General features: G+C 38.9%; 1 protein-coding gene across 2 annotated transcripts in view; it reads right to left on the bottom strand.

Moving 5' to 3' along the window:
• Positions 1-24,512, bottom strand: part of ampd2b (adenosine monophosphate deaminase 2b) — a 28,087-nt gene extending 3,575 nt beyond the window's left edge. The window contains exons 1-17 of one of the 2 annotated variants that reach the window (XM_017468391.3): positions 24,208-24,512; positions 11,759-11,880; positions 10,205-10,335; positions 9,827-9,895; positions 9,637-9,745; positions 8,576-8,762; positions 8,350-8,482; positions 8,072-8,161; positions 7,676-7,805; positions 7,326-7,520; positions 7,066-7,197; positions 6,207-6,370; positions 5,912-6,038; positions 5,614-5,777; positions 3,386-3,506; positions 2,401-2,574; positions 2,059-2,169 (exon numbers count right to left, since the gene is read on the bottom strand). In XM_017468391.3, the coding sequence (XP_017323880.1) occupies positions 2,059-2,169; positions 2,401-2,574; positions 3,386-3,506; positions 5,614-5,777; positions 5,912-6,038; positions 6,207-6,370; positions 7,066-7,197; positions 7,326-7,520; positions 7,676-7,805; positions 8,072-8,161; positions 8,350-8,482; positions 8,576-8,762; positions 9,637-9,745; positions 9,827-9,895; positions 10,205-10,335; positions 11,759-11,880; positions 24,208-24,292 (2,244 nt within the window). In that variant the 5' untranslated portion in view covers positions 24,293-24,512. Of the gene's footprint in view, positions 1-2,058; positions 2,170-2,400; positions 2,575-3,385; positions 3,507-5,613; positions 5,778-5,911; positions 6,039-6,206; positions 6,371-7,065; positions 7,198-7,325; positions 7,521-7,675; positions 7,806-8,071; positions 8,162-8,349; positions 8,483-8,575; positions 8,763-9,636; positions 9,746-9,826; positions 9,896-10,204; positions 10,336-11,758; positions 11,881-19,276; positions 19,436-24,207 lie in introns of those variants that run through there. The other variant, XM_017468392.3, reaches the window with a different exon arrangement.
• Positions 24,513-26,111: the final 1,599 nt, after the last annotated feature.

Here is a 26,111-nt window from a genome sequence, read left to right as displayed (position 1 = left end):
CATCTTTCCTGCTAATAATATAGCATCAGTGTATCAGACACAGCAACACTGTGTGTATTTATTAGCCCCCTTCATTAGACCTTTATTAGACACCGCTACAGTAGCTGTTGGTCCACCTTGGAGGTATATCATTAAGGTGATAGCATATCTTATTCCACATATATGTGTCCTCTAACCTTTCATGAGGTATTTGACATTGTGCATAGCAATAAACTGGCTAGAGTCTGTAAATTTATAACTATAAAAGCGTACCTAGTTGCTAGAACTAGATGATAAAAGGGCCGAGGAATGGGGCTAAAAGGCAGATGAACAAAGTAGATTCAAGTCAGTAGGCATATGTATCGTCAATGCACGGCATACATGTACAGTATCTCACAAAAGTGAGTACACCCCTCACATTTTTGTAAATATTTGATTAATATCTTTTCATGTGACAACACTGAAGAAATGACACTTTCTTACAATGTAAAGTAGTGAGTGTACAGCTTGTATAACAATGTAAATTTGCTGTCCCCTCAAAATAACTCAACACACAGCCATTAATGTCTAAACCGCTGGCAACAAAAGTGAGTACACCCCTAAGTGAAAATGTCCAAACTGGGCCCAATTAGCCATTTCCCCTCCCCGGTGTCATGTGACTTGTTAGTGTTACAAGGTCTCAGGTGTGAATGGGGAGCAGGTGTGTTAAATTTGGTGTCATCGCTCTCACACTCCCTCATACTGGTCACTGGAAGTTCAACATGGCACCTCATGGCAAAGAACTCTCTGAGGATCTGAAAAAAAGAATTGTTGCCCTACATAAAGACGGCCTAGGCTATAAGAAGATTGCCAAGACCCTGACACTGAGCTGCAGCACAGTGGCTAAGACCATACAGCGGTTTAACAGGACAGGTTCCACTCAGAACAGGCCTCGCCATGTTCGACCAAAGAAGTTGAGTGCACATACTCAGCGTCATATCCAGAGGTTGTCTTTGAGAAATAGACGTATGAGTGCTGCCAGCATTGCTGCAGAGTTTGAAGAGGTGGGAGGTCAGCCTGTCAGTGCTCAGACCATACGCCGCACACTGCATTAGATTGGTCTGCATGGCTGTCGTCCCAGAAGGAAGCCTCTTCTAAAGATGATGCACAAGAAAGCCCACAAACAGTTTGCTGAAGACAAGCAGACTACGGACATGGATTACTGGAACCATGTCCTGTGGTCTGATGAGACCAAGATAAACTTATTTGGTTCAGATGGTGTCAAGCGTGTGTGGTGGCAACCAGGTGACGAGTACAAAGACAAGTGTGTCTTCCCTGCAGTCAAGCATGGTGGTGGGAGTGTCATGGTCTGGGGCTGCATGAGTGCTGCCGGCACTGGAGAGCTACAGTTCACTGAGGGAACCATGAATGCCAACATGTACTTTGACATACTGAAGCAAAGCATGATCCCATCATGTACTCCAGCATGATAACGACCCCAAACACACCTCCAAGACGACCACTGCCTTGCTAAAGAAGCTGAGGGTGAAGGTGATGGACTGACCAAGCATGTCTCCAGACCTAAACCCTATTGAGCATCTGTGGGGCATCCTCAAACGGAAGGTGGAGGAGCACAAGGTCTCTAACATCCACCAGCTCCGTGATGTTGTCATGGAGGAGAAGAAGAGGACTCCAGTGGCAACCTGTGAAGCTCTGGTGAACTCCATGCCCAAGAGGGTTAAGGCAGTGCTGGAAAATAATGGTGCCACACAAAATATTGACACTTTGGCCCCAATTTGGACATTTTCACTTAGGGGTGTACTCACTTTTGTTGCCAGCGGTTTAGACATTAATGGCTGTGTGTTGAGTTATTTTGAGGGGACAGCAAATTTACACTGTTACACAAGCTGTACACTCACTACTTTACATTGTAGCAAAGTGCCAGTTCTTCAGTGTTGTCACATGAAAAGTTATAATCAAATATTTACAAAAATATGAGGGGTGTACTCACTTTTGTGAGATACTGTATGATCTGTGTGTGTGTGTGTGTGTGTGTGTGTGTATGTGTGTGTCTTTGCTGTGTTCAGAGTGATTCAGCACCTTCTGGGAGAAGCCACTCATTAGTACACTGTTTCTTGCCAGCTCACACATATCACACGAACTCAGCTTCCACACCTGAGCAGCTATACTGTACTCCTCCATTAAGGGCTCCTGAAAGACATATATAAATAGACAACTTTTAGTGCTTGCCAGTTAAACATATAGCCTGACACATATAGACACATATAGACTCTTCACATGTGTTTTAACCTGAATTTTCAGCTCTCTCATAATTGGATAAACATAAATTTAATGAATTCTGAAGATGCTTCTTTTAGGTTTACAAAGTTGCTTGTTATTAAGGTGTCTAAGTAAAATGTTGCTTGTAGAGCAGACACTGACTTTTGTGAAGTGAAATTGCAGAGGGTCATCAGTAGATAAGGAGACCATTAGGCCTCTGGATAGATATTCAGGCAGAGGGTTGCGATGGTAGCTAAGGAACAAGCTGTTGTTGCTGAGAGGTGACATGGCAATGCCGATCTGAGCCAAATAATACAGATACTGCAGCACAGGAGCCTGGAGGGAACATCACACATGCACAAACACACCTGCAATATTGTATACTATTCATTAATCACAGCTATATAGAGATGCCTGCTGAGTGTAGGCAAGAATATCATTTTCCAAGCAGTACAAAATGAACATGTATATTGTAGGTATACTGTATGTAGGAGAAAGATAGGTGACTGTTCATACAATGTAGCAATGTTAAAAGTGTGTATTATAATCTATGTATTATGTTAGGAATAAAGCCCAATAATTTGCTCTGGATAAGGGCATATGCAAGCCAGAAACATGTAAATGTAATTGTTTTTCCTATAACAGCATGTCACAAAGTGTTTCATTCCTCTTATAGCACAGCAATTTGCCAATGGTAACCCTTTTAATTTATTAATGAACGACATGTCACATGTTTTTTCCATTTATAATTTTTTGTTTAATCCCCTGGAACAACAGTGAAACAAGTTAGTTCCTGTTATCATTAACATTGTAATAGCCGTGCTCTCAAGTGCTGCTATTTTTCCCTCTCTTGAAATTAATAAGACAAAAAATGTGGAAAGAAACACTTCCTATGACTCTCCGGTCGTAGAAACTGCAACAAAGTGCAAACACTGAGGATTTCTACAAAAAAATTATTATTTAAAAATAAAGAGTTCACAGAAGAACAAGCGCATTATTATAAATCTGTGCCTTGCCTTATGACCAATCAGTATCAAGAATTAAATAGTTCTATGGTAGATAGAAAGATAAGAGCCAATACAGAATGATCACGGATTAGTTCTTACAGAGAAAATTCTTGAAACATTCTGGTAAAGCCCTGTTTTACCTTCCTGAGCAGCAGGCCATGGGAGATGTTCTCTGAGAGCATGAAGCCAGACACCAGGTGATGAATTGGTCCTGCTTCACCACAGTGTGGCCTCAGCACAAATGTATTGAAGTTCCTGCTCCTGTAGGAAATAATACTGTGTTCATGTATACTCTTTAAGAAGTCATAATCTCACTAACATTTATACCTACAGTATACGTGCTATTGTACAAGAATTGTGCTACAAGAGATATTGTATATTAATTGAACTTCTATATAAAGAAACATTCAGGTACACATACATACTGTACATACAATGAACTAGCAATTGCCTCAGCTCTCAGGTACAATTTGTGTAGTTTTATAAGGGAATTAGCTGATTTCTTGAGCATCTTGGAGAATGCACCAAAGTTCCTCTGAAGACAATAACTTTCACATGTGCTAGTTTTTTGGGGGGTTTTTGCATGCAAAACCAAGGAGCCATCATTATGTCTTAATGTAAAAAGTGTGTCTGTTATGTAATATGTTGCTTTCTTTACTGATATGCAAACTTTTCTGTAACATAAATTTTACAGATTTTAAAGATTACATAAAAGTAATCTTTGTAAATATGAAATGTTTTTATACTGAATACATAAGTCATAAAATAAACATCTATAACAAAATTTGTACTAAATTTCGTGGACCCTCCTCTTCAGTTCACCCCACAGGTTTTCTATGGGTTTGAAGTCAGGAGACTGGGATGGCCATGGCAGGACCTTGATTTTGTGGTCAGTAAACCATTTTTGTGTTGATTTTGATGTGTATTTTGGATCATTGTCCTGCTGGAAGATCCAACCACGGCCCATTTTAAGCTTTCTGGCAGAGAGTCAGGGTTTCATTTAATATCTATTGATATTTGATAGAGTCCATTATGCCATGTATCCTAACAAAATGTCCCTGGAGGAAAAATAGACCCAAAACATGGAGCCATCACCATATTTAACCATGGTCATGAGGTACTTTTCCATATGGCTACCTCTCTGTGTGCGTCAAAACCATCTCTGGTATTTCATCGGACCATAGAACCCGATCCCATTTGAAGTTCCAGAAGTGTCTGGCAAACTGAAGATGCTTGAGTTTGTTTTTTGGATGAGAGTAGAGGCTTTTCTCTTGAAACCCTTCCAGACAACTTATGGTGACGTCGGTGACTTCGGATTGTAGTTTTGGAGACTTTCTGAGCTCAAGACACAACTAACATCTACAATTCTCCAGCTGTGATTCTTGGAGATTTTTTGGCCTCTTCACAGTACGTTGAGACGATATAGACCCATGTCCAATTCCTGGTTGATTCATAACATTTCCAGTTGTCTAGAACTTCTTAATTATTGCCCTGATGGTGGAAATGGGCATTTTCAATGCTTGTGCTATTTTCTTATAGCCCCTTCACATTTTGTGAACCTCAACAACATTTTACCACACATCACAGCTTTATTCCTGGGTCTTTCCCATTGTTATGAATGACTAAGGGTGAATTTGGCCTATGTGTTACCTCATATTTAAACCCCTGTGAAACAGGAAGTCATGGTTGAACAAATTCCTGTTCATAGTTACCCAGCTGTACTAAAAAAACCTAAAATATCAGTTGGGATATACTTCAAATATATTTTTCTTAGATGGATTCATAGGCGTGCCAATAATTGTTGCACAACTACATTTAAGAATTTTTTTTTTTTTGATAAACCTGTGTTTTGTTTATAATTGTTTGATATCCATGAGAGCAGAATATTTTTGTGAATTTTTGGAACAAAAGGTTAAAAAATAAAGACAAATTTTCACAGCCTTCTTTGCTCATATTTACCAAGGGTGCCAATATTAGTGGAGGGCACTGTATATATTACAGTACTACCAGAACCTCATAAATATAGGACATACGTTTTTGATCATTACCCAAGAAAGTGACTGGTAAATTATCTTGTTTTGTTTTGTTCCCTGGCTCATAGTAAACCTAATGATCCCACTGTTCGTTAAAGACATTCTAGTAATGCAGGAGTAAGTTCTCTTGAGAGCAAGACCAAGTATTATTCCTTAACTGTATAAGAGATTTATTGTGGTAACCAGTATTACTAAAAAATGTAATTAGAATCAATTGCAACATCCCAAAATATATTGTGTCTCATCATGTCAAGTGAACTTTTTGAGACAGATGTGCATGGAGATGCTCAAATATCTATAAATACCTCTATTAACAAACATTGTATGAGAAATACCTCCGCAGGTGGTTTAGCACAGTCATATTGACGAACGTGTAATAGAGATAGTACGAATAAGGTGGATTATCTTCCTCTATCCAGCTGGCAGGTAGTGGACTGTCCAGGTTAAAGATGTGGTGCTCTGGTTTGGACTCATCATCCACGCTATCAAACCCAAGCACCTGGTGGAGATAGCAGCATCTTGTTACCTAACACTGATGCAATGCTTTGTAAAATAAACCAAAGCACATTAGTCTGAGTTGACCTGTTTTACACAGACCTCTAATGCCTTTAATACTGTCAGCTAAATACTCACATGTTGCAGGAAGACATGCAGCTCTGGGTGGCTACTTGGTTGGATGGTGACTTCAAACAGAGGCATGAAGATGTTCTCCAACATCTCCTGGAAATTACTCAGCTGCTTCTTAGTGTGATAGACATCACTGCAGAGGAGACAATTCCATATTAACACACACAATTCCATATTATTTCCACATTTGTACTAAAAATTAGCACCAAAGTTCAAAAATATTTTGCTGTATATCTTGAACTACTAATAGTAAAATGTCACTTAAAGTGATGGACATATGAAGATAGACATCACCACTCACAACAGACGAGGCACTTGGACCAGCCAGCGCACGTTGTCAGAGTAGACTCTGTGCTTGACGGCCCACAGTGCCAGTTTATCCCACTCATCCCTGGAACGACCATAGATGGAGAGACGCAGCTCGACGTTCTGATATTTACTTTCCTCAAGATCCTCCATCACCTCCTGAAATGCAAAGCAGGGAATGAGCAAATATTAGGTACAAGCTGCAAGGCAGCAAAATATTTAAAAAAAAATTAAATATCAATCAGACCAAGTGTGACCAAATGGAGAAACAATGAGAAAGTGAGTTTTTTTGTCTGATGATACTTTATTAGAAACCCTCAGATTTTAATGGTATATTAAGCTTAACAACAAATCATTGGTCTGGAAATTAGCAAGAATTAAACAAATAGATAAAGTAACTTAGTATAGGATAGATTTTCCCTTTGATTTCTTTAAATGTTCAAGTCTTGTGGTAAACTTGCAGACAGCTTTTTATTATTTTATTTTATTTTATTTTTACTTTATTTGAATTTTGTACACTCAGACATGTGTTAGTTTGAATTTTGCATCAATCATTTTAATCATTATTGTGATTTTACTTTTCCGTAGAAGTCCTTCATAGAAGACTATCTAAGTGAATTTGAACTATTTTTAGCTTTTACTCCAAGCAGTTCACTGCAGCAAAATTAAATGAGCAAATGGTGTCACATTTAGTCTCAGGAGTGCATTTGTTTAATTCTTGCTAATTTTCTGACTAATGATTTGTTGTTAAGTTTAATTTAAAAAAAAAAAGATAAATATTTTTGCCCGTTTGGGTTTGGCCCTTTTTTTTTTGCCCAGGAGTGTAGGCTGCACTATAATTCTGCAAAAGATACCTTGATAATGTGTCCAAAATATTTCCCTTCAATATGGTTGTCTGTTTTAATAAAGATCTCCCGGAGGATGGACTCTCCGATTGGGTTGTACTTGGAGTTGAATTTGTCAAAGCGATGGAAAGTGTTTCGATCCTGAGTCAACAGGAAGAAGAAAATGAATCAACAGCTGTGAAATAATGGTCTAATCCTTACTGAGGCAGACAAGTTATGTAGGCTATTACATCCTGCTTTTCAGCATGCCTGAAAACAGACTTTCTTACCGCATGCATGTCTAGTGTGTCCACACTGAGGTCGAAAGCTGTCAGATTCATACTCTCAAAGACCTCCATAAGTGTCTGTTCCCGGCCTTTCTCCACATGTACAATCTCCTTAGGGTACTTCTTCATGGCCCTCTTAATGAAGCGTAGAAGGTGCTTCTGATTCATGCAGGAAGAAGCGTGGATATGTGTGTCCACCTGAAACAAGAGAGAAAAGACAGGAGGCATGATAATAATAGTATTAATATAGTGTCTAAAATGTGTTTAAATAAGCATATTGGTGCTGTTTTATTTTAACTAGTTTATAGGCAAGCAGTACATTTTTTTTCAGACTCAGAGATCCAGAAGTTTACCTTGCGTATGTTGTAAAAATCCCGATGAGGGACTTTCTTCTGAGCTGCCAACTCCTTCATTTCATTCAAGAGGATGTGCATCTGAAACTTGGAGCTCAGGTACTGCAGCCTCCGATAGCAAAATGATTTTCTGTTGATAAGCCCAACAGCCAGGAATGAAATACTCCTCAAAACTACACTGAAGTTACAGAGCAACAAATGGTCCATGTCCTACATTATACTACTATTGTTAACCTAATACATTGTATTAGAAAACAACACACTTAGGACACTAAACAACAACTGATACATTTAATATTGAGTTTTTTTTGTATGGCAATTAATCAGTATTACACCTTCAGTACAACAATATGCACCTTGACCGGGGATTGAATTCAAGGACTGAGCGTCACTTACACTGGTCCGTTAATGATGAGGGCCATCATGACATTCATGTCAGCTATATACTCTTGCAGATCAGGGTAGGGTAGGTCCAGCTCTGTAGCTCTGATGGAAAATGATCAGGATTTTAAATAGCATATATAATAACTATGGAGTGCTCTTTGGAAGCAATTAATACTACTCAAGATGCAAGGACATTCTAACAGTTGGCATATTGCATTGGCCCCATGTTTCTGGGTTGTACACTGGGATGACTGACATTTCAATGAAAATGACAATAAAAATATTCTCACTTTTCCATATTGGTCTTATGAGTAAACACATGCACAACACCGTCTATCATCTTGCAGCTGTAGCCCATGTCTGGTGGCATGCTGGTTGGGTCTAAGCCCTCATAGGGGTGTGTCTTTGGGTGGACTGGGGCCTCTGTAGAAAATATTCAATACATAGGATAACAGCATGTCACTTTCTCACATTATACATATTTAAGCACATTTTTTTTAAAAACAAACAACTTGCCTGCAGTTACGGAGGTTTCAGGCATCTCCTGGTATGCATTGGGGTCGAGAGGCCTGTCCCCAAGCTCCGTCAAGTACCGAGCAGTGGTCCTGCAAAAGCTCTGCATGGACAGAGCCATGTACTTCTCTCTGATGAACAGAGCCTTCACCACACACTTAGCAGCATCCAACAGGTCTGTGAAGGGAACCTTGGAAAGGGCGAGGCAGGGATAGCTATCTTGTTAGGTCTATCTTAGAAGTTGTTAAATTATTAAAAACTATATTTAAAAAACCTAACAAAGTCATTATTAAAATAAAAAACATAGTTTTTTTTTCTGCAACTACAACAAACAAACTACAACTTCAAAATGCAGCAGCAAGACCATAACACGTGCTAGAAAACAAGATCATATTAGACCAGTTTTAGCACCACTCTACTGGCTGCCTGTTTCCTTAAAATACTCAACTATTTTTCATCTTCTCTTAATGGTTGAGGACCTTCATACATCTCTGAATGCTTCATAAACCATGTTCCAAAGCTTGCGTTAAGATAATCCAGTGCTAGTATTCTCCATATTCCACATATGCAACTTTAAAAAAAATTGTGGTGAAGCAGCCTGTTGTTTTTATGAACCAAAGATCTAGAATACAGTATCAATGAACATTTGTTACTGATTAAAGACATATATTGTTTTTCACTTTAGTTTATCTAGTTCAAACTTGTACTGGCATTCTATTTTTACCTTAAGTATATATTTTATTTATTTGTTTTATTTATTTAATTTTTTACTTTAAATTGTTTTATGTTTACACACATTTTATTCTATATTTTACATTTAACATTTTTCTCACTGTTATTATTTATTGCACTATTATTATTATTATTTGATTAATTTAATTATTTTATTTTGTTTCTTTAATTCTTTCTTCTTTTTTTTTTACTTCAGACTGTATCAAGATCAAGTTTATCTGTGTGTGTGTGTGTGTATATATATATATATATATATATATATATATATATATATATATATATATATATATATATATATTCTTTGTCAAATACAGATGTCTTTTCTCTCTTACACCACATTGTTCTTCTCCAGAGATGGTGACTCTCTGGTACTCCTTCTCTGGTATGAGCTCGTGCTCTGGATACAGATCCAGTTGCGCTTCACTCTGCTCCTTCAGATACCTGCACAGAGACAAGAGGAAAATTGATTTTTAGACAGCTCGGGACCCAGATTTGAGTGTCAAGAAGAGGTTTCAAACTCACTCAAGGTCAGTGGCACTGTCTGTCTTCAAAAAGTCTTGCTTGGCTCGGAGAAGAATGTCAGGCTCATACCTGTGCAGCAATGACAGGGAAATACCTATCAATGCACTCTAAAGAGCATAAATGATGTAGAGACCAAATAACATTAGTAGGTTAGAAGATTATGATGTTTAGTTCTGCCTTGGGTCAGATAAGCTGAGAATGTCAGAGAAAGAATGAATTTCAATATCCAATATCGTTGGTGTAAAACATCTCACACAGGCCCTAACATTTCCTTTCAGATGGCCTACAGTAATAAAATTCTTATTAGTGTGAGCAGCACTCTGTTGTCTGCCATGATTAAAAACAGCTGTCTCAAAGCAAAGAGATGGATCATCTTACTTAACATCCTGGCTGATCTGTCTCTCGAGTCTTTGCCTCCGCTCCTCCAGTTGCTCGATGGGACTGTCCTCGGGAAACTCATACGGAGCACTGCGCATCTCGCTCTCAGCCAGACTGCGCGACAACAGCTCCTAACACACATGTACACACAAACAAATTCACACATACTGTACTTATCCACACATTGCATACTGTATAAACAAACAAGAATGTAGGAATTGGTGGAGGCTGGACCATTCACTCAAATATTTGATTGGACTATGTGTGCCCCAGCTCCATAAAATATAGAATATCACATTTCAGTTTTATCTACTAGATTAAAATAAGGTGGTGTCATATCACAAGTGCATTTGACAACAACAACAGACAGTTTTTGAATGAATATTTAATATGATGAGTTTTGTGTTTCCTAATGGATTCCTTGTAGGCTATTTATTGTTTGGAGAATGTGGCTGCCTTTGCGGAGGAACAAGTTATATCTGGTTAAATATATTTTTAAATTGCGGAAAAAATTGGAGAAAAGAGAGAAAATAAGTTGACCTTTTTGTTTTTCATAAGCAACCACAAAAAATCCCATCAATTCTCGCTCACTTTGCACCTGTTCCATCACCAGGAAGTGGTACCAATCTGTTCTCTTATTCTTACAGCCAATAACGGAACAAGTTCTGTTTTGAACGTTCCTACTGTAACACGGAACATTGATTTAGGTATAAAAGACCACGGAACATATGTAATTCAGATGTAAGGACCTATTATGTGCCAACTGAGGCAACAGTACAGCTTAGTGGAAGGGTCAGCCAGTTACATTCTTTATTTTTCCAGCATTAAAGTGCACCTCTTATGGTTTTTCAAATATTACCTTTAATATAGTGTGTTATAGAGCTGTTTGTGAATGTAAAAACGTCTGCAAAGTTCCAAAAATCAAAGTGCATGACAAAAGGAGTCATTGCCTCTCAAAAGAAGGAACTGTTTCTGAACAACTGAAACAAGTGGTTAGTAATTCCAGACAAAAACAGCGTTTAAATCAATAAAAATAAACAGCCTTGTAAAATTTTGTAATCTAATTTGGTTGTTAAGCCTGTTAACTGTTTAAGTTCAAAATGTGTGCAACAATGTGTTAGGTCTGGTCAAACTGTCACATGACCAGGTTCTGCCTCTTAAAAGGCCCAATAGCCGTGTTAATAAAATAAAACTGATTCATGAGTCTTCCCTTTGTGCCTACTGTGCCAAATACTAAAACGATTTTTAGGACTGGTTTGTTTATGAGGTGCTGTTATCTTGGTTTCCAGCAGTTTGTTTATATTTATGACCAACAGATAAATACACGCTGCTGTCAAAACTCGACAGCATTTCAGAGTTGTTTTTACCAGAATTTTCCACTTGCATTAATGTGTCTCACCGCGGCCCCAACCCCGGGGTGAAAATCACACGTTTGCAAAAAATACAAAACAAAACATGGATCATTATATTACAAAAAGCATCTGATATTAAGTGTTTCATAAATGATTCAGTCCCGACTATGCCAGACAAGTGAATGTTGTTTGTAGTAATCACCTCAGCAATTTCTTTGTATTTGCCATCCATGGAGGTCCGCAGGTCTACAGGTCCGTGCTTGGCCACTGGGATACCAGGCAAGGAATACTGGAACGTTAAGAGATGACGTCCACCACGCAGATCTACGAGGAAGGGTTGGGGGGAATAAAACTTAACAAAGTTTTATTTATTGGCAGCATCTACATACATGTTTCCCTGTTTTTATGACTGTCCCTGTTTTTCCACAGCAGGACGGAGAAAAGTGGAATGTGTTAAACACTGCAGGCTAGAGATCAACAGATGGTTGTGTCTGCAACATAATGGAGCTTTTCTGGGGAAGAACATAACTGTGTGTGTGTGTGTGTGTGTCCAGGTTTGGTAAGTATTATGTTAACTGATTGAATTGCATTCCTGCCTGATTTCATTCTTCAAATCAACGCTAAGAATGTACTAAATATCTGTATATTTTCCCAGTCTTGCTTGGACTTTGTTTAAAACAACTGTAGGATACAGAGCTCATTTGAGATCTGGCTCTTCAGTGCGCGGTGATCTCACTCACTATGGATTTTTCCATAGACCTCCTAAAAATATTTTCATCAGGAAAATGTCAGGAAAAACAAACAGAATTTTCACCAGAATCCTTTCACTAAATTGGGTTTGAACTTCGTACCACCTCTTCTGCCAAGTGTTCAGTGTGTGATGTAACCAATAATCAAACATTCATAAAGCTCATGCATATTTAAAGAGTGCAGGCTTGCCCCTGTTCTACAGAGACACTGGAGCTCCTGGCCATAGACACACACACACACACACACACACACACACACACACACACAGTTCTTTTACTATACTTGTGGCATAATTCCATTGCTAATTCGTGTTATGCGACACCTAAATTTAACCCCAACCTTAACCTCGGTAACCAAAATGAAGCCTCTTGTGAAAAGCTGCAGCCTCTTGTGGGGACGTTTCTCGGGTTCCCACAAGGCATGCTACTTTTGGTTCCCACCATAATATAAAAACATGACACCTAGAGTGCTGAAGTACTGAATATTTTAACTTAGTAATTTCAGTCGTTTCACATGCACACGTATTTGATACTAAGCATCGTTATGCATTAATACCAGATTAAACACCGGAAAAATATAAGGCACCTTTTAATCTTAACTAGATTTTTGGGAACGTTTATTTCCTCATTTAATGACACTTTCGACTAAATTCACTATATATTCACAAAATCATTTGTAATAAGAAAGCAGTTGTGCAAACAATATGTAAATAACCAAAATTACACAAACTGAGCCAGCATGTGGTTAAGACGGTATTCAGAAAGACTCATCATCTCACTGTTTTCAGTGGTAATGCTACATTTTGTTTCAGTAATTGAATTGAATAACTAATAACAGGCTTGCACAGAGATCAGTTTACATTTTATACATGTGGGTTGATGTTACAGGGCAGATGGAGAGGATAATTACGACAGTCGCTGCTCATTACAAAAGAACATTATCAAAGAGATAGGGACAGCGAGTAAACACAAAGATTAGTTCTCTTACTCTCTGTAGCTCTCTTCTTTCTCTCATCTTGCTTTTTCAGTCACTTCCCTACTCCTTTCCACAGGCTAACCATGTAATTATAACAAAAGCCTATTATTATGTCCCAAGCGTACTTTCACATATGGTTATGAAACACTCATTACATTCACAATGGGACACGGTGCAGTGGGAGAATAATGTATGTGTATTAGTATGGCTGTAACTCAGTGTAAGTCCAGCTCTACAGACACACAGGCAAACATGTTAGCTACTAATCTCTTAATAAAGGTTATATTTGGAGCTGCAGTCTCCACGGTTATGTAACACCCATTCTCTTGACTCCACAAAAGCCATTTCACTCATTTCATTCCCACAAGCTGTAGATGACAAGAAATGGATTTCTACTTTAGCACTGGAGCACAAGCCCCTGTAGTGTTTGGGGATTTATACCATCATTTTTTTTTTTAAAATTACATATACCATTTAACCAGCATACAAATAAACAAGCAGTGCACGTTTTAATATGGCATAATTTTAATGTTACAGGGCTAAACACAAAGAACTTTTAGCAATAATACAATTACCCACTGATCTCAAATAAATCTTAAAAGCTCCTGACCTTATTTTTCAATTTATGAGCTTCAACTAACATGCCCTTTGGTCTGATTCGCAAGTAATCATGAAAAGCCTGTAGTCTCGGATCGGTATATATTTCCGAAATAACTCCCTGCCTCCAGCCTCAGGTTGCTAAACAATGTTGCTAGTGTTGGAATAGTTCACACGCACTCACTCACTTACTCACTCACATTCAATAAATGCTTTATCCTGGTCAGGGTCGTGGTAGATCTAGAGCCTACTGCAGGAACACTGGCTGTGGAACAAGGACATATCCTGAATGGGAAGCCAGTGCATCGAAGGCATCATGCATACACACGTTCACACACAATTTATCATAGCCAAGCTACCTCCCAGCATGTTTTGGAAGGTGGGAGGAAACCTGAGATCCCAGAGGAAACCCACACAGGCATGGGGAGAATATGCACAGACAGGAACCCAAGCTCAGGATCAGACGAGGGATTCTGTCAGGCAGCAATGCTACCCGCTGAGACACTGTGCCGCCCACAGTTCAAACTGTGACAGGGATGACACAACTGTGTGGGCACAAATGTTTGTTTACAAATGCACAAGCAATCCAACTGTTAAGACAGAGCAAGGTCAAATGTCAGACTCATTACATCTTAATAAGAATTTTTTTTTTTTAAACAGGACAGTAAAGGGTGGTCTACCCCAAACCCTTCGTTTGTCAATCAAATAAATAATACTGCAGCACAGTAAGGAACTGTTCCACTGAGGTTCTGGAACCTTTTCAGAAACTAAAGGGTTTATGAAACAGTCTCAATGAGAACTACACGGTTCCTGTACAAGGAATATCAACCCCAGGCAACATTTATGTAAAATAATACAATGAAGATGGAGAAGGTTCAGCCTGAAATTGTGTGGTGATTTATTGCATTTTCTTTGCTACACTAGAGGCAAGCACAAAATAGCCTACACACACTATCATTTTTGGCATCATTGCTTGTTAGCCAAAGACTTTTATGTAATTTTATTATTATTATTATTATTGCAAATGACAGTCGGTCATTCTATGACGCTTGCATAAGCAAAATTTAGTAAAGCAATTTCTGCCATAAGAGTTTCTGGCTCAATTTTGTACCTCTGGAGCAGGAACATCAAAAATTTCTGCCCAGGAACTAAAATCAGCTCTGATCCCTAGAGGATTGTAAGTTCCTGAATTACTGAGAAGGTTCCTGCAGTGGCAATGTACCTAAATTTCCTTAAAAGACTCTCTGAAAGGGTTCCAGTGTTGGAAAGATGGCTTAAGTCCCTGAAAATAGATTCTGGGTTACTGAAAAGGTTCCCGTAGTGAAACACACCCAACATTTTCTGAATTCCTGAAAAAGTTTTAGTTGTGAAAACATGGAAAATTACTGACAGATGTTCCTGCAGTGCACCTAAATTTAAGTTCCTTAAAAGAATTCCCACTATATTTTAGCCTATATTTCCTACTTCCAACAATATCTCACACTCAGGAGACTCCCTAAATAGCACCCTGTTTTTGGGTCTTTCATTTAGAATGGGATATCTCAGACAAGGCTAGCCACAAAACCCTACGCTGGGTTAGTAAACACACTACAAAGTCCATTATGCAAAAAAAAAAAATTTTAAATAAAAAAACAAACAAAAAAACCATAGTAACTTCACCATCCATAAGGTAAGAGATACGAGTAGATTATTATCACTTTGAATAAATTTAATCACTTTGAATACGTATGTCACAATACTGGTCCTTGATCTTATTTTATGCATGAATGGAGAAAGCACTAAGATATTATGTCTGTAATTACCCCAAAGAAAGAACAGTCTAAACTATTTTAAATGTGCCGAAATTTACTTTCAGTCTTAATTGAACTTGCCATTAAATTTTTGGTATGTTTACCAAAAAAAAACAAAACAAAACCCACAGATTGTCTGACCTCAGAATTGCAGTTGACATTGGCTACTAAAAGTGGTGTATTGATTAACTGCATATCAGTTCATCATTAGCAAGGATGAATAGATGACACTAGGCTCTTGTGTCTCTCCATGAAGTGCAAATCTCTTAACCCAGCAGGGAAATCTGAGACAAATACGACAAGGTTTAGACACGTAAGGACCAGTTATAGCAATGGCAAGTGTATTGCAGGCTAAAATTGGCCCGATGGTAAGAAAATGGTCTAATGGACAGCTTGAAATGCAACAAATACTTTTCTCTTATGAGCTGAAAGTGGCTCAGCTGCAAGCATGCAATATTTTCAAGGCTGTAAGTTATGGCTGTGTTTTGTCAGCGAGATTCAGCTTTATCACAACAGTATGTGGGCTAGATGAAGTGGTGAGTGTGGGCCATCATTTGGCTATCACTCAAGGTGTTACTGTGGAAAAAGTGTCCATCGTTGCCTCGGCAATCTTCACCTGCTGCATATGTTAGCTTTGCAGGCACCAATGCAGGCAGCATGAAATGAATGTGCAGACTGGTCTGCATATAAAGGGACTAAAACAAAGCATTTATTCCTAAGAGTAATAAATAGGAATAATTTCTATTAATATGTATTAACATTATACCATGAAAACTGTTTCAAATCAGTCAAATCTACAACACAGGCTATGCTTATATGTGATGTTTTTTTTGTTTGTTTGTTTTGTTTTTGTTTTTTTACCCATCTGAAAGTGTTAGACTTGTTTTTAAATGAACTGTCTGTCAGTAGACAATCTACTTTTATATACACATTGTTCGTAAGCGACACACATGCAAGGAGCGGGATGTAGTGTCAACGTTACCATAACAACGAGGAGTGTGTGAGTCAAGTCAGTGCATTCACCTGCTTGTATTTAAGAAGCATTTTAAATGATTTCTGTCTCAGTAAAACATAATCCGAATGTTATTACTAAAGGGAAAGCAAGAAGACTTTGTGACGGCAGGCAAATTGCTCAGCCTTTCGCATTTTACCTGACTTATCTTGCAGTGTTACCAACATTAAAAGCCATTGTCTGGGAGCTGCACAAGAAATATCCCTTTTCGTGAAGCCGCCTGTCAAACCTGGCAACAATTTTGAGTAGAATAAAATGGGACACCATGAAATAAAGTATAACACTGTAATTAAGTGTAGCAGGAACACTGTTTCTTCACAGGCCCATTTTTTTCCAACCAAAAGCTTACTGTGATTCAGACACACCTATTGTAACTGAGGTGTATACATAAATGATTTTATTCCAGATTAAGTCCAGATTTATGCAGGCTATTTTTAAGGCATTGTTGTCTTATTGTCTTATTATTTAGTAACTAACATGAATTATTCAGTAACTACAGAGAAACTATAGAAAATGTGTGCACCTTCTATCTTTATCTGACACACACACACACACACACACACACACACACACACACACACACACACACACACACACACACTAAACTGTAAAAAATGGCACGATTACCAGTAAATTGCTGTAAAATCAAATTTGCAGTCATTTTTTACAGTGTATTTTCAAATATTTAGTCATATAATGCACTGACAAATGGCAAAAACCCACCTGGAAACAATTATTTGAAAATCACCTCTAATACAGACAACAGTGGTTGCTAATCCGCTCATTACACTTCCATCACCTATAAAATCATGTCTGTGTGTGTGTTTAAGTTACCCTGTTTTTAAAAAATCAAACCCGTCTATCATTTTTCGACTGCTCTGACTACATTAAAACATGCTTGATATACACTGTAATTAACTTGTGTGTATATGATCAGTTTATTTTGTTTTAATTTTAGAATGATGCATTGATGAAGTTGCAGTACAGTGCCTTTATACACCAGTCAGTCATAACATTAAAACCAGCTGCCTAATACTGTGTAGGTCCCCCTCGTGCCGCCAAAACAGCTCTGGCCCGTCGAGGCATGAACTCCACAAGACCTCTGAAGGTCTGCTGTGGAATCTGTCACCAAGACATTAACAGCAGATCATGTAAGTCCTGTAAGTTGCGAGGTTAGGCCTCCGTGGATCGGACTTGTTTGTCCAGCACATCCCACAGATGCTCAATCAAATTGAGATCTGGGGAATTTGGCAGCCAAGTCAACAATTTGAACTCTTGTAGTCATGTTAATCAAACCATTCCTGAACAATTTTTTTGCAGTGTGTCCATTGTAGGCACTTTCAGTGGTGGACAGGGGTCATCATGGGCACTCCGACTCCTCTACAGCTACACAACCGCATACACAGCACGCTGCAATACCCTCTGTTTTGACACCTTTTGATCATAGCCAGCATTAACTTATTCAGCAATTTGTGCTATGGTAGCTCTTCTGTTGGATCGGACCAGACGGGCTATCCTTCACTCCCTATTTGCATCAATGAACCTTGGATGCCCATGACCCTGTCCCTGGTTCACCGGTTGTCCTTCCTTGGACCACTTTTGGTATGTACTAACCACTGCATACCAGGAACACCTCACAAGACCTGCTGTGTTGGGGAAGCTCTGACCCATTCGTCTAACCATCACAATTTGACCCTTGTCAAAGTCGCTCAGATCCTTATGCTTGCCCATTTTTCCTGCTTCCAACACAACAACTTGAACTGACTATTCACTTGCTGCATAATATATCCCACCCCTTGACAGCTGCATTATAACATGATAATTAGTTATTCACATCACCTGTCAGTGGTTTTAATGTTATAGATAATCTGTGTATTTGCATAGGCAGTGCTGATGTTGCCTTAGGCTATATGTTAGCCTATTATTTACATCATCTCGCTCTTGCTCTGCCTTTTGCACCCGCTGTTTGGAAAGCGCATGAAAAGTGCAAAAAAAACTATACACGTGCATACACAGATGCACACTCTGTCAAAACAAGACAGCACTCTCTCTGTTGAGGCCCTTTCCTTTTAATGTGGCACTCTACACTGAAGAGCAGAGCTGCAGACACTCAATAAACAGCACTGAAATAGCTTCATTCTACACACACACCCACCCAAACAGACACATACACACAGATGTAGTGTTTCCCAGGGGAAAAGCGTGAGCTGACAGCAGAACAGCTGAGGGTTTAAGAATGGAGGGAGAGAGAAGCAGGAGCGAGATAAACACAGGGGTGGAGAGAGGCTATTAGAGAACAGGCGTCTCCTTAAGAGCTGGATGATCCATCTGAGGAGAGATATGGAGATGGACTACCGGTTTAGGGATGACTGTTGTTTCTCTATTACACATACAGGGAGAGAGACAGAAGGAGAGACAGAGAGAGAGAGAGAGAGAGAGAGAGAGAGAGAGAGAGAGTGAGAGAGAGAGAGAGGTGGGGGTTGGGGGCAGTCAGACCACACAGGCACTCTGCAGCAACACAAATCTACAGCATTAGATCCCATTCACTCACTCATCCGCATGCTTGTTGCTGTTTCTCTAACTCAACCATACATACAGTAAACTCAGCCGATGGGACGATGGATCCACTCCCCCCTCTCTCTCCTCTTCCTGGTTTGTGCCAGCTGTCTGAGGCAGCCTCTGTCATTCCCCTGCTTATTTAAATATCTCTGACACACAGCCGGACTGTACCACCTACGTGCAGGACCGGGGGGGTGGGGAGACTCAGCAGCATCCCTGCTGCCACTGTGGTTAATAGGGCCTCTGCTTCATTCCCCCTTTAGTACACGCCAGTGACGCAGTATGAGGACCGCATTGCATGTAAAGATTCTTCTGGTTGGGTTTTTCACACACACGCAAAAACAGAGGGTGTGTGTGTCCTAGTGCCTAGTGCAGAGATGCAGCCACGTTTTATATGGGAGCATAATGTCAATAAAAATACTAGACCATAGTTTAATAGTCTAGACTATTAATAGGATGAAACAAATCTCAAATAATGCATTTTAAGTATTAATCATCTTATCCATTAATAATAATAATAATAATAATAATAATAATAAATAATTTACACATTTTGCACTCAACTGTGTTGTATAACAAATACAAACCTTGATATACAGTATATTAGGCTTAGCTTTAATAAATTCAGCACTAGTCATATATACACTCATCGTCTACTTTATTAGGAACACCGGTGCACCTGGACATTCATGCAGTTATCTAATCAGCCAATCATGTGGCAGTAGCTCAATGCAAAAACTCATGCAGATACAGGTTAAGAGCTTCAGTTAATGTTCACATCAAACATCAGAAGACTTAAAGAAGAAGACTTAAATCGTGACATGTTTGTTAGTGCCAGATGGGTGGGTTTGATAAAATGCTGATCTCCTGGGATTTTCACACTCAGCAGTCTAATAGGCTATCATGGGCACAGACTCAGAGAAACTGGACAGTTGAAGATTAGAAAAAAATATCACCGGGTCTTCTTCCAGTCTTCATCTGTCCAGTGTCGGTGAGTCTGTGCCCATGATAGGCTCAGATTCTTGTTCATGGCTGACAGGAGTGGAAGCTGATATGGTCGTCTGCTGATGTAGCCCATCCAGCTCAAGGTTTGGTGTGTTGTGTATTCTGCGTGTGTATTTTGTTTTAGAAGTTATTGTTTTGTCTTGTGATGTTTGTTCACACGTTTGCTCGAGCACATTATGTAGAAATGTGTAGGTCCTATTTAGCTCTGTGTAGTTTTTCTGTGTTGGTTTATGTAGGAATGTTGTTGGTCCTGGAGGAATGTTGTTTTACTACACTTTGTAATGTGCTAGCTGTATATGGTTGAAATGTGACATGGAAACCCGCTATGGTTCAGTTCTCCTCAGGTGATACTACCATCACTGGAAATATATAATACAAGGCATATAGCAGATAACAGAAACCTCGGAAAGGTGTCTCATCGTAACTGCTGGAGTACTTTATAGATTTGTATGTATATCTCATTATAACTGCTGTTCCATAACTGATTCATTCATTCACTAGGTACATTTATATGCAACCAAACAATCCGTTAGTAATCGGATTGATAGATCGAAGAGAAAAACCTTCATGTAAACGCCTCAATCGATGCGATTGAGCTCGATCCAAATGAAATTTTGATCGGATTGAAAGGGGTGGTGTAGATCTGAAATATTCTAGTAAATAAGGAAAAAATAGCCATGTAAACACTTGAATCCAACTATTTTCTCAATCGGATTAAAAAATACCTTGCGTACATGTGCAGTGCATTGGAACGCAAGGACAGACACTCTGCGCTTGCACAGAGGTTTTGTTCGGAATATATATAATGCACATGTAAACGAATAGTTGAATCAGATTGCAATGATTGGGGTACATATAAACAGTACTTTCGGAGTCTGCAATCGGATTGAATTCATTTGGATTGACGAAAATGGGCGCATGTAAACACTACCTTTTCTACACTACCTACTGGGAATGTTTTCAAGAAAGACATCTTCCTCTTCAAAAAGAGCATGAATGAATGAATGATGCATTTTTGCCGACAGAGATTAAAGTCATTGGATGTCAGAAATTGGTTCAAGTCATGTGTTTGTACTGTCATCTGCTTTTTAAGATTAGCTGGTATGAACACATTCAATATTATGGAGTTTGTAAAAAATGTATTCTTTTGATGGAAAATCATCCTGTTTAGAATCTAATCAGAGGGAACAATAGGCACTGTAGCCTGTATATATTAAAAGAAAAAAGGCAGAGATACAGACAGACTGTGAAATCCTTCTGATGAGGTTGCCAGTGTGTCCTTAAAAAGCTGTAACTTATAGCTGGGACCTTCAGAATGTTACAGAAAGAACAGAGATATTAACCGGAGTACTACTATGACTACTATGTTGAGGGAAAAAGCTACCTTGATATTCATAAATAAGCAAACCAAACCAACCACATTAAAGCATGTTTTTTTGTACATACAGACTTTATCCTGTCTATCGATTGAAACAGATCACCATAGGGCCACCTCTTGTCAGAATTAGAGACCGGTGGGGTTTTTAAGCCCTGTATGTTCTTTCTGGTCACTGTAATACACACTCCTGCAGTGTTCGTGTACCTTCTGGTTAGAGACTATGGGTCATCTTTTTCAATGCACCATGTGTGTTAATTGTTTTCTAGCCCTTCATCAGTGTCAGTTTCTGACCATAGGGCTGCTGTTGGCTCGATTTTATTTTTTGCTCATGTCTGCTGTGCTAAGAGTGTCCCCCACCCAAATAATGTCTGGTCAACATTTAGTCTGTGGTGGTCCATCTACCTGAGAAATTGGCCTGTTTTACAGGCATCCCTATTAAAATGGCTGTGCTTTCAGCTCCACCTTGTGGATATCACTAAGTATGTTTACACAACCACTATGGCCGATTTATTCACACATATTTCATAATAGGTTCAATGATAATAAATGCACCTGAGCTAAGTCGTGAAGATGTATGAAAAAATTCTACACACAAATAATTAACGTTCATTTTTCCCTTCCTAGATTGTATTGACAGTCCAGATGTTTCTTTAGAACTGATAGGCATGGAGTATGTAGATTAGATGAGAGAATTTAATGCAGAAGTGGTTTGAAAGCTGGTGGTAGTTTGTGAAGACCATAAAGTTATTGCAGCCCTACAGTAGCACAGTGGAGCCAATAATGATAGCACCTACCCAGTCACTCCCTCAGGGGTCCAAAAAACGTCCAAAGGTCATCAAGGAAGATATAGATTGGTGGATAGATTTCCCCTCATTGGTGATGTTCTGATTAGCTGAGGAACGTGGATTAGCAAATGGATGGCTATCTGTTGACGACTGACCTATCAGTAGATAATGACTGGAAATTGTTATGGAACCATAATAGAAAATCAAGTTAGGAAATGTATATTTTGGATTCAGCAAAGCCTTAATCATTCACCATAAACATTTTTATTCATTATATTCACTGCCTCTAATACAGTACTATATATGAGTATATCTTTCTGATTTGACTAAAATTACATTAACATTGTTAACCAAGTTGCTTCACTGTTGCGCACTTAGAGAGCAATCTGAAAGCTCTACTGATGCAGCCAGTCAGTGCCTAATTAAAAGCCTCCATTTTATGCAATTTCTTCCTCATGGTGGTGTGTGTTCACTTTGTGGGTTTTTTTTGTATTTAGACTGTCAGGCTCGCCATTCTGTGATCAGACACTGGTGAGGAGCCACCCACACACTAATTACTGCCTCGTTTGTTATTGTTGAGTGGGTGCTGTGGGCCTGAGTGCTTCTCAAAACAATTTCTAGTGATGTTTACGCTTAAGTACATTTGTCATTTCTGGTGAAACTATTATGACAGCTTTTTAGCTTGTTTCAATAGTTCTCTGTAAGAATCTCACTGACACGAGCACCAACTGTATGGTAAGATTTATCGTCATATTTACGCTGTATTTTCATTCTCAATAAGCAGAATAAGTCATATGCAAGTGTCATCCCTCATTATTAATTATGATGTTTATGTTCTTTGATCAGCAGATGTAATCTCCTGGGGAGTGCAAAAACAAGCCATCTGCTCTGTTTTATTGCATAGATAATTATTCTATCTCTTTAGCAGCTCTGCAACAAGGCCACAAAATTCACATCTGGAGCTGAAAACATTTCAGTCATGTACATGAACACGTTAGAGAAATATATGATGCAGAACTTTATGGTTATTTAATGCTCTTTTCTGACTTAACCTGTGGATAGAACCACATGTTGTTTATTTATTTATTTAAAAGAAGAGAGTTGTCAATAAGTAAAAGAGTTGGTTGCTCAGAAACCAGTCAGAAGTCTTGTGTAAATCTTATGTAATGTTTATTGGCTATGGTGGAAATATCTCTTATAAATGTGTTAGGTACAATCATAGCCCCCTGCTGTGGCAGCTCACACATGGCAGACTTTGACTTTGGCAGTCATATAAAGCACGTCAGTGCAGTAAGTTTAGCACAAGTACTTGTTTTGTGAACAGAACCATGTCTTTTCACCACCTGACAGTGTCTGGATAAAAAAAAAAAAAAAAACAGGAACTACTGAATTATATTATTACACGTCTACCTCCCTGATGCTCTTTGTATGCTCTCTTAGATCATTTATGGCACACTATATGAGCTACTGCGTTCGAGGGATTGTTTATTCATGGTGTGATTTTTCTCAGCAGGTTTAGTTTTAAGATGCATGCATAATCAGTCAGATCACTTTCATTCTCATCTTTCACTCTATTTAAGAGGTCTTGATAACCTACAGAGGGTCTGGTGCATTTCTAAAGCAGCATACGGTGCGTTTGTAATTGTCCAAAATGAAAAAAATCCCCAAAAAACCCCAAACAAAAATAGATGACACTGCAATAATTATCTGTATAGTTATATAATGTGCATTCATGTATAATCTTGTGAACTATTATAAAACATGACATGTTGTAGTTAGATCATAAACAGCGGCTCTTACCTGTGCTGGCAGCGTACTGCAGGCTTCCTCTCTTCCTAAAGGGGGATGTGGGTTTCTGTTTACCTGCTGGCAGCTTGGAAGACATTTTGCCCTGTGCTGATATGAAGAAAGAGGAAGAGTTGGCCAATAGGCACAGCGGAATCCTCGGTGTGAGAGGGATGGATGCAGAGAGAAACAGAGAAAGAGACAAGAGTCTGCAGGGGATGTCAGTGCAACAAATGGGGCTGTGATGATTGTGGGGGCATTTAGGAGTGAGAATTCCCCTATTCCAGTATTGCGGAGAAGGCACAGGCTCCACCTTTGCCTACCCTCAGCCAATCAGATGCTAGTATATGCTGTCACTCCTCTGTTTCCTAGGCAACCACTGAACCGGTTGTACTAATGGCCCTGAATTGGTTTGTTATTGATGGTAATGATGGGACTGCTGGCTTTTGAGGAATAAGAGTGTCATATGAAGGTAGTGCTCTCAGTGATGGCGCAAAGAGAGTACCAGGGCAAGAAAAAGACACAACAGTCACGCAAGAAGACGTGACGGTGAACATTGCCCACACTGCAGGCACAAGAGCGGAGCCTGGCATGAAGATGAATACAGAAATTAGTCATCGAGCACACACAGTCTGACTCATTGGGTCTGTGCTGTAACTGGCATAGGTGTTCTTGATTAAATTTCAAGCTGACAAAAACAGACACACTCTGCCAAACTAGATCTGGTTTTATGTGCAGACCTCTTGGGTGTGTAATCCAAAATTTCTAGCCTATGCACAAAAAAACAGAAATGACTAAGACAAATAATAATACTGTTCGTGTTTTTGTGCTGTGGCTTAGAAGGGAAATGATCAAACATATACAGGCACCAGGACATATGGACATAAAGGGAACCAGGAACCAATGTGATAGTCTAGCAATGCATGTGATGCATTTGTCTACGTACTGTACGATAAGATAATTGCAAAAAATAGTTTTACAACAATTCTGCAAATGTTAAGAATTCTAACCATAGATCAGTGATCAACACTAAATTCTGCAAGTCAAAATCCTGCAAAAATTAAGGATATAAGAATATGCAATTAATGCATGAACACTTGGTGTAGGTCTGGATAACCAGCTATTATTCTACACTCATATTGCTTCCTTGGACCATGCAGGTTTCTCTATCTGGACATGAAGAATAGTAATGATTTTTCCTTATAGCTTACTGGAACATGTTAAACATTTCTCAAAACTCATGTGTTAATCCAAACCTCTTCTCTAGACATATATTGTGCACTGGAATGAGTTTGCCAGGGCCTAGGAGACAGTGTTTTGGGAAAGGGTTTTTGATACGTAGGCAGTTAAGGGCTGAACCTTGAAGCTTCTGCTCTACTAACTCTCACATTAACTCCAATAAAGCAGGGTTTAACCTTATGGTTTAACATATTCATACCACCAAATGCTTTTCAAGAGAACTCAATGCACTTCTGTAAGTCACTATGGATAAATGCACCACCTAAATTGTAAATGTTGTAAATGTAAATGTTAACTGAGGGAAAGTCACTACCATACACACACCAGACACTTGAATAGGAACACCTGTACACCTGCACATTCCTGCAATTATCCAATCAGCCAATCTTATTACAGCAGGACAATGCATAAAATCATGCCGATACAGGTAAAGAGTATGGTTGTTAAAGCCAGATGATCTGGGTTGAATATTTCAGAAACTGGTGATCTCCTTGGAACACACAACACATCAAACCATGAGGTGAATGGGCAACAACAGCAGAAGACTACATCTGCCTCAACGAAACTGGACAGTTGAAGATTAGAAAAAGACCACGTGATGTTTGATTGGGTAACTGCACAAACGAACTGTTCCTATTAAAGTGGCCAGTGTGTGTATTGCAAGAGAATTCACCTCCAGA

Source organism: Ictalurus punctatus, chromosome 5, assembly GCF_001660625.3.
Source record: "Ictalurus punctatus breed USDA103 chromosome 5, Coco_2.0, whole genome shotgun sequence".
Classification (NCBI taxonomy): Eukaryota; Metazoa; Chordata; class Actinopteri; order Siluriformes; family Ictaluridae; genus Ictalurus; species Ictalurus punctatus.
This window is presented reverse-complemented; position numbering and strand designations above follow the sequence as displayed.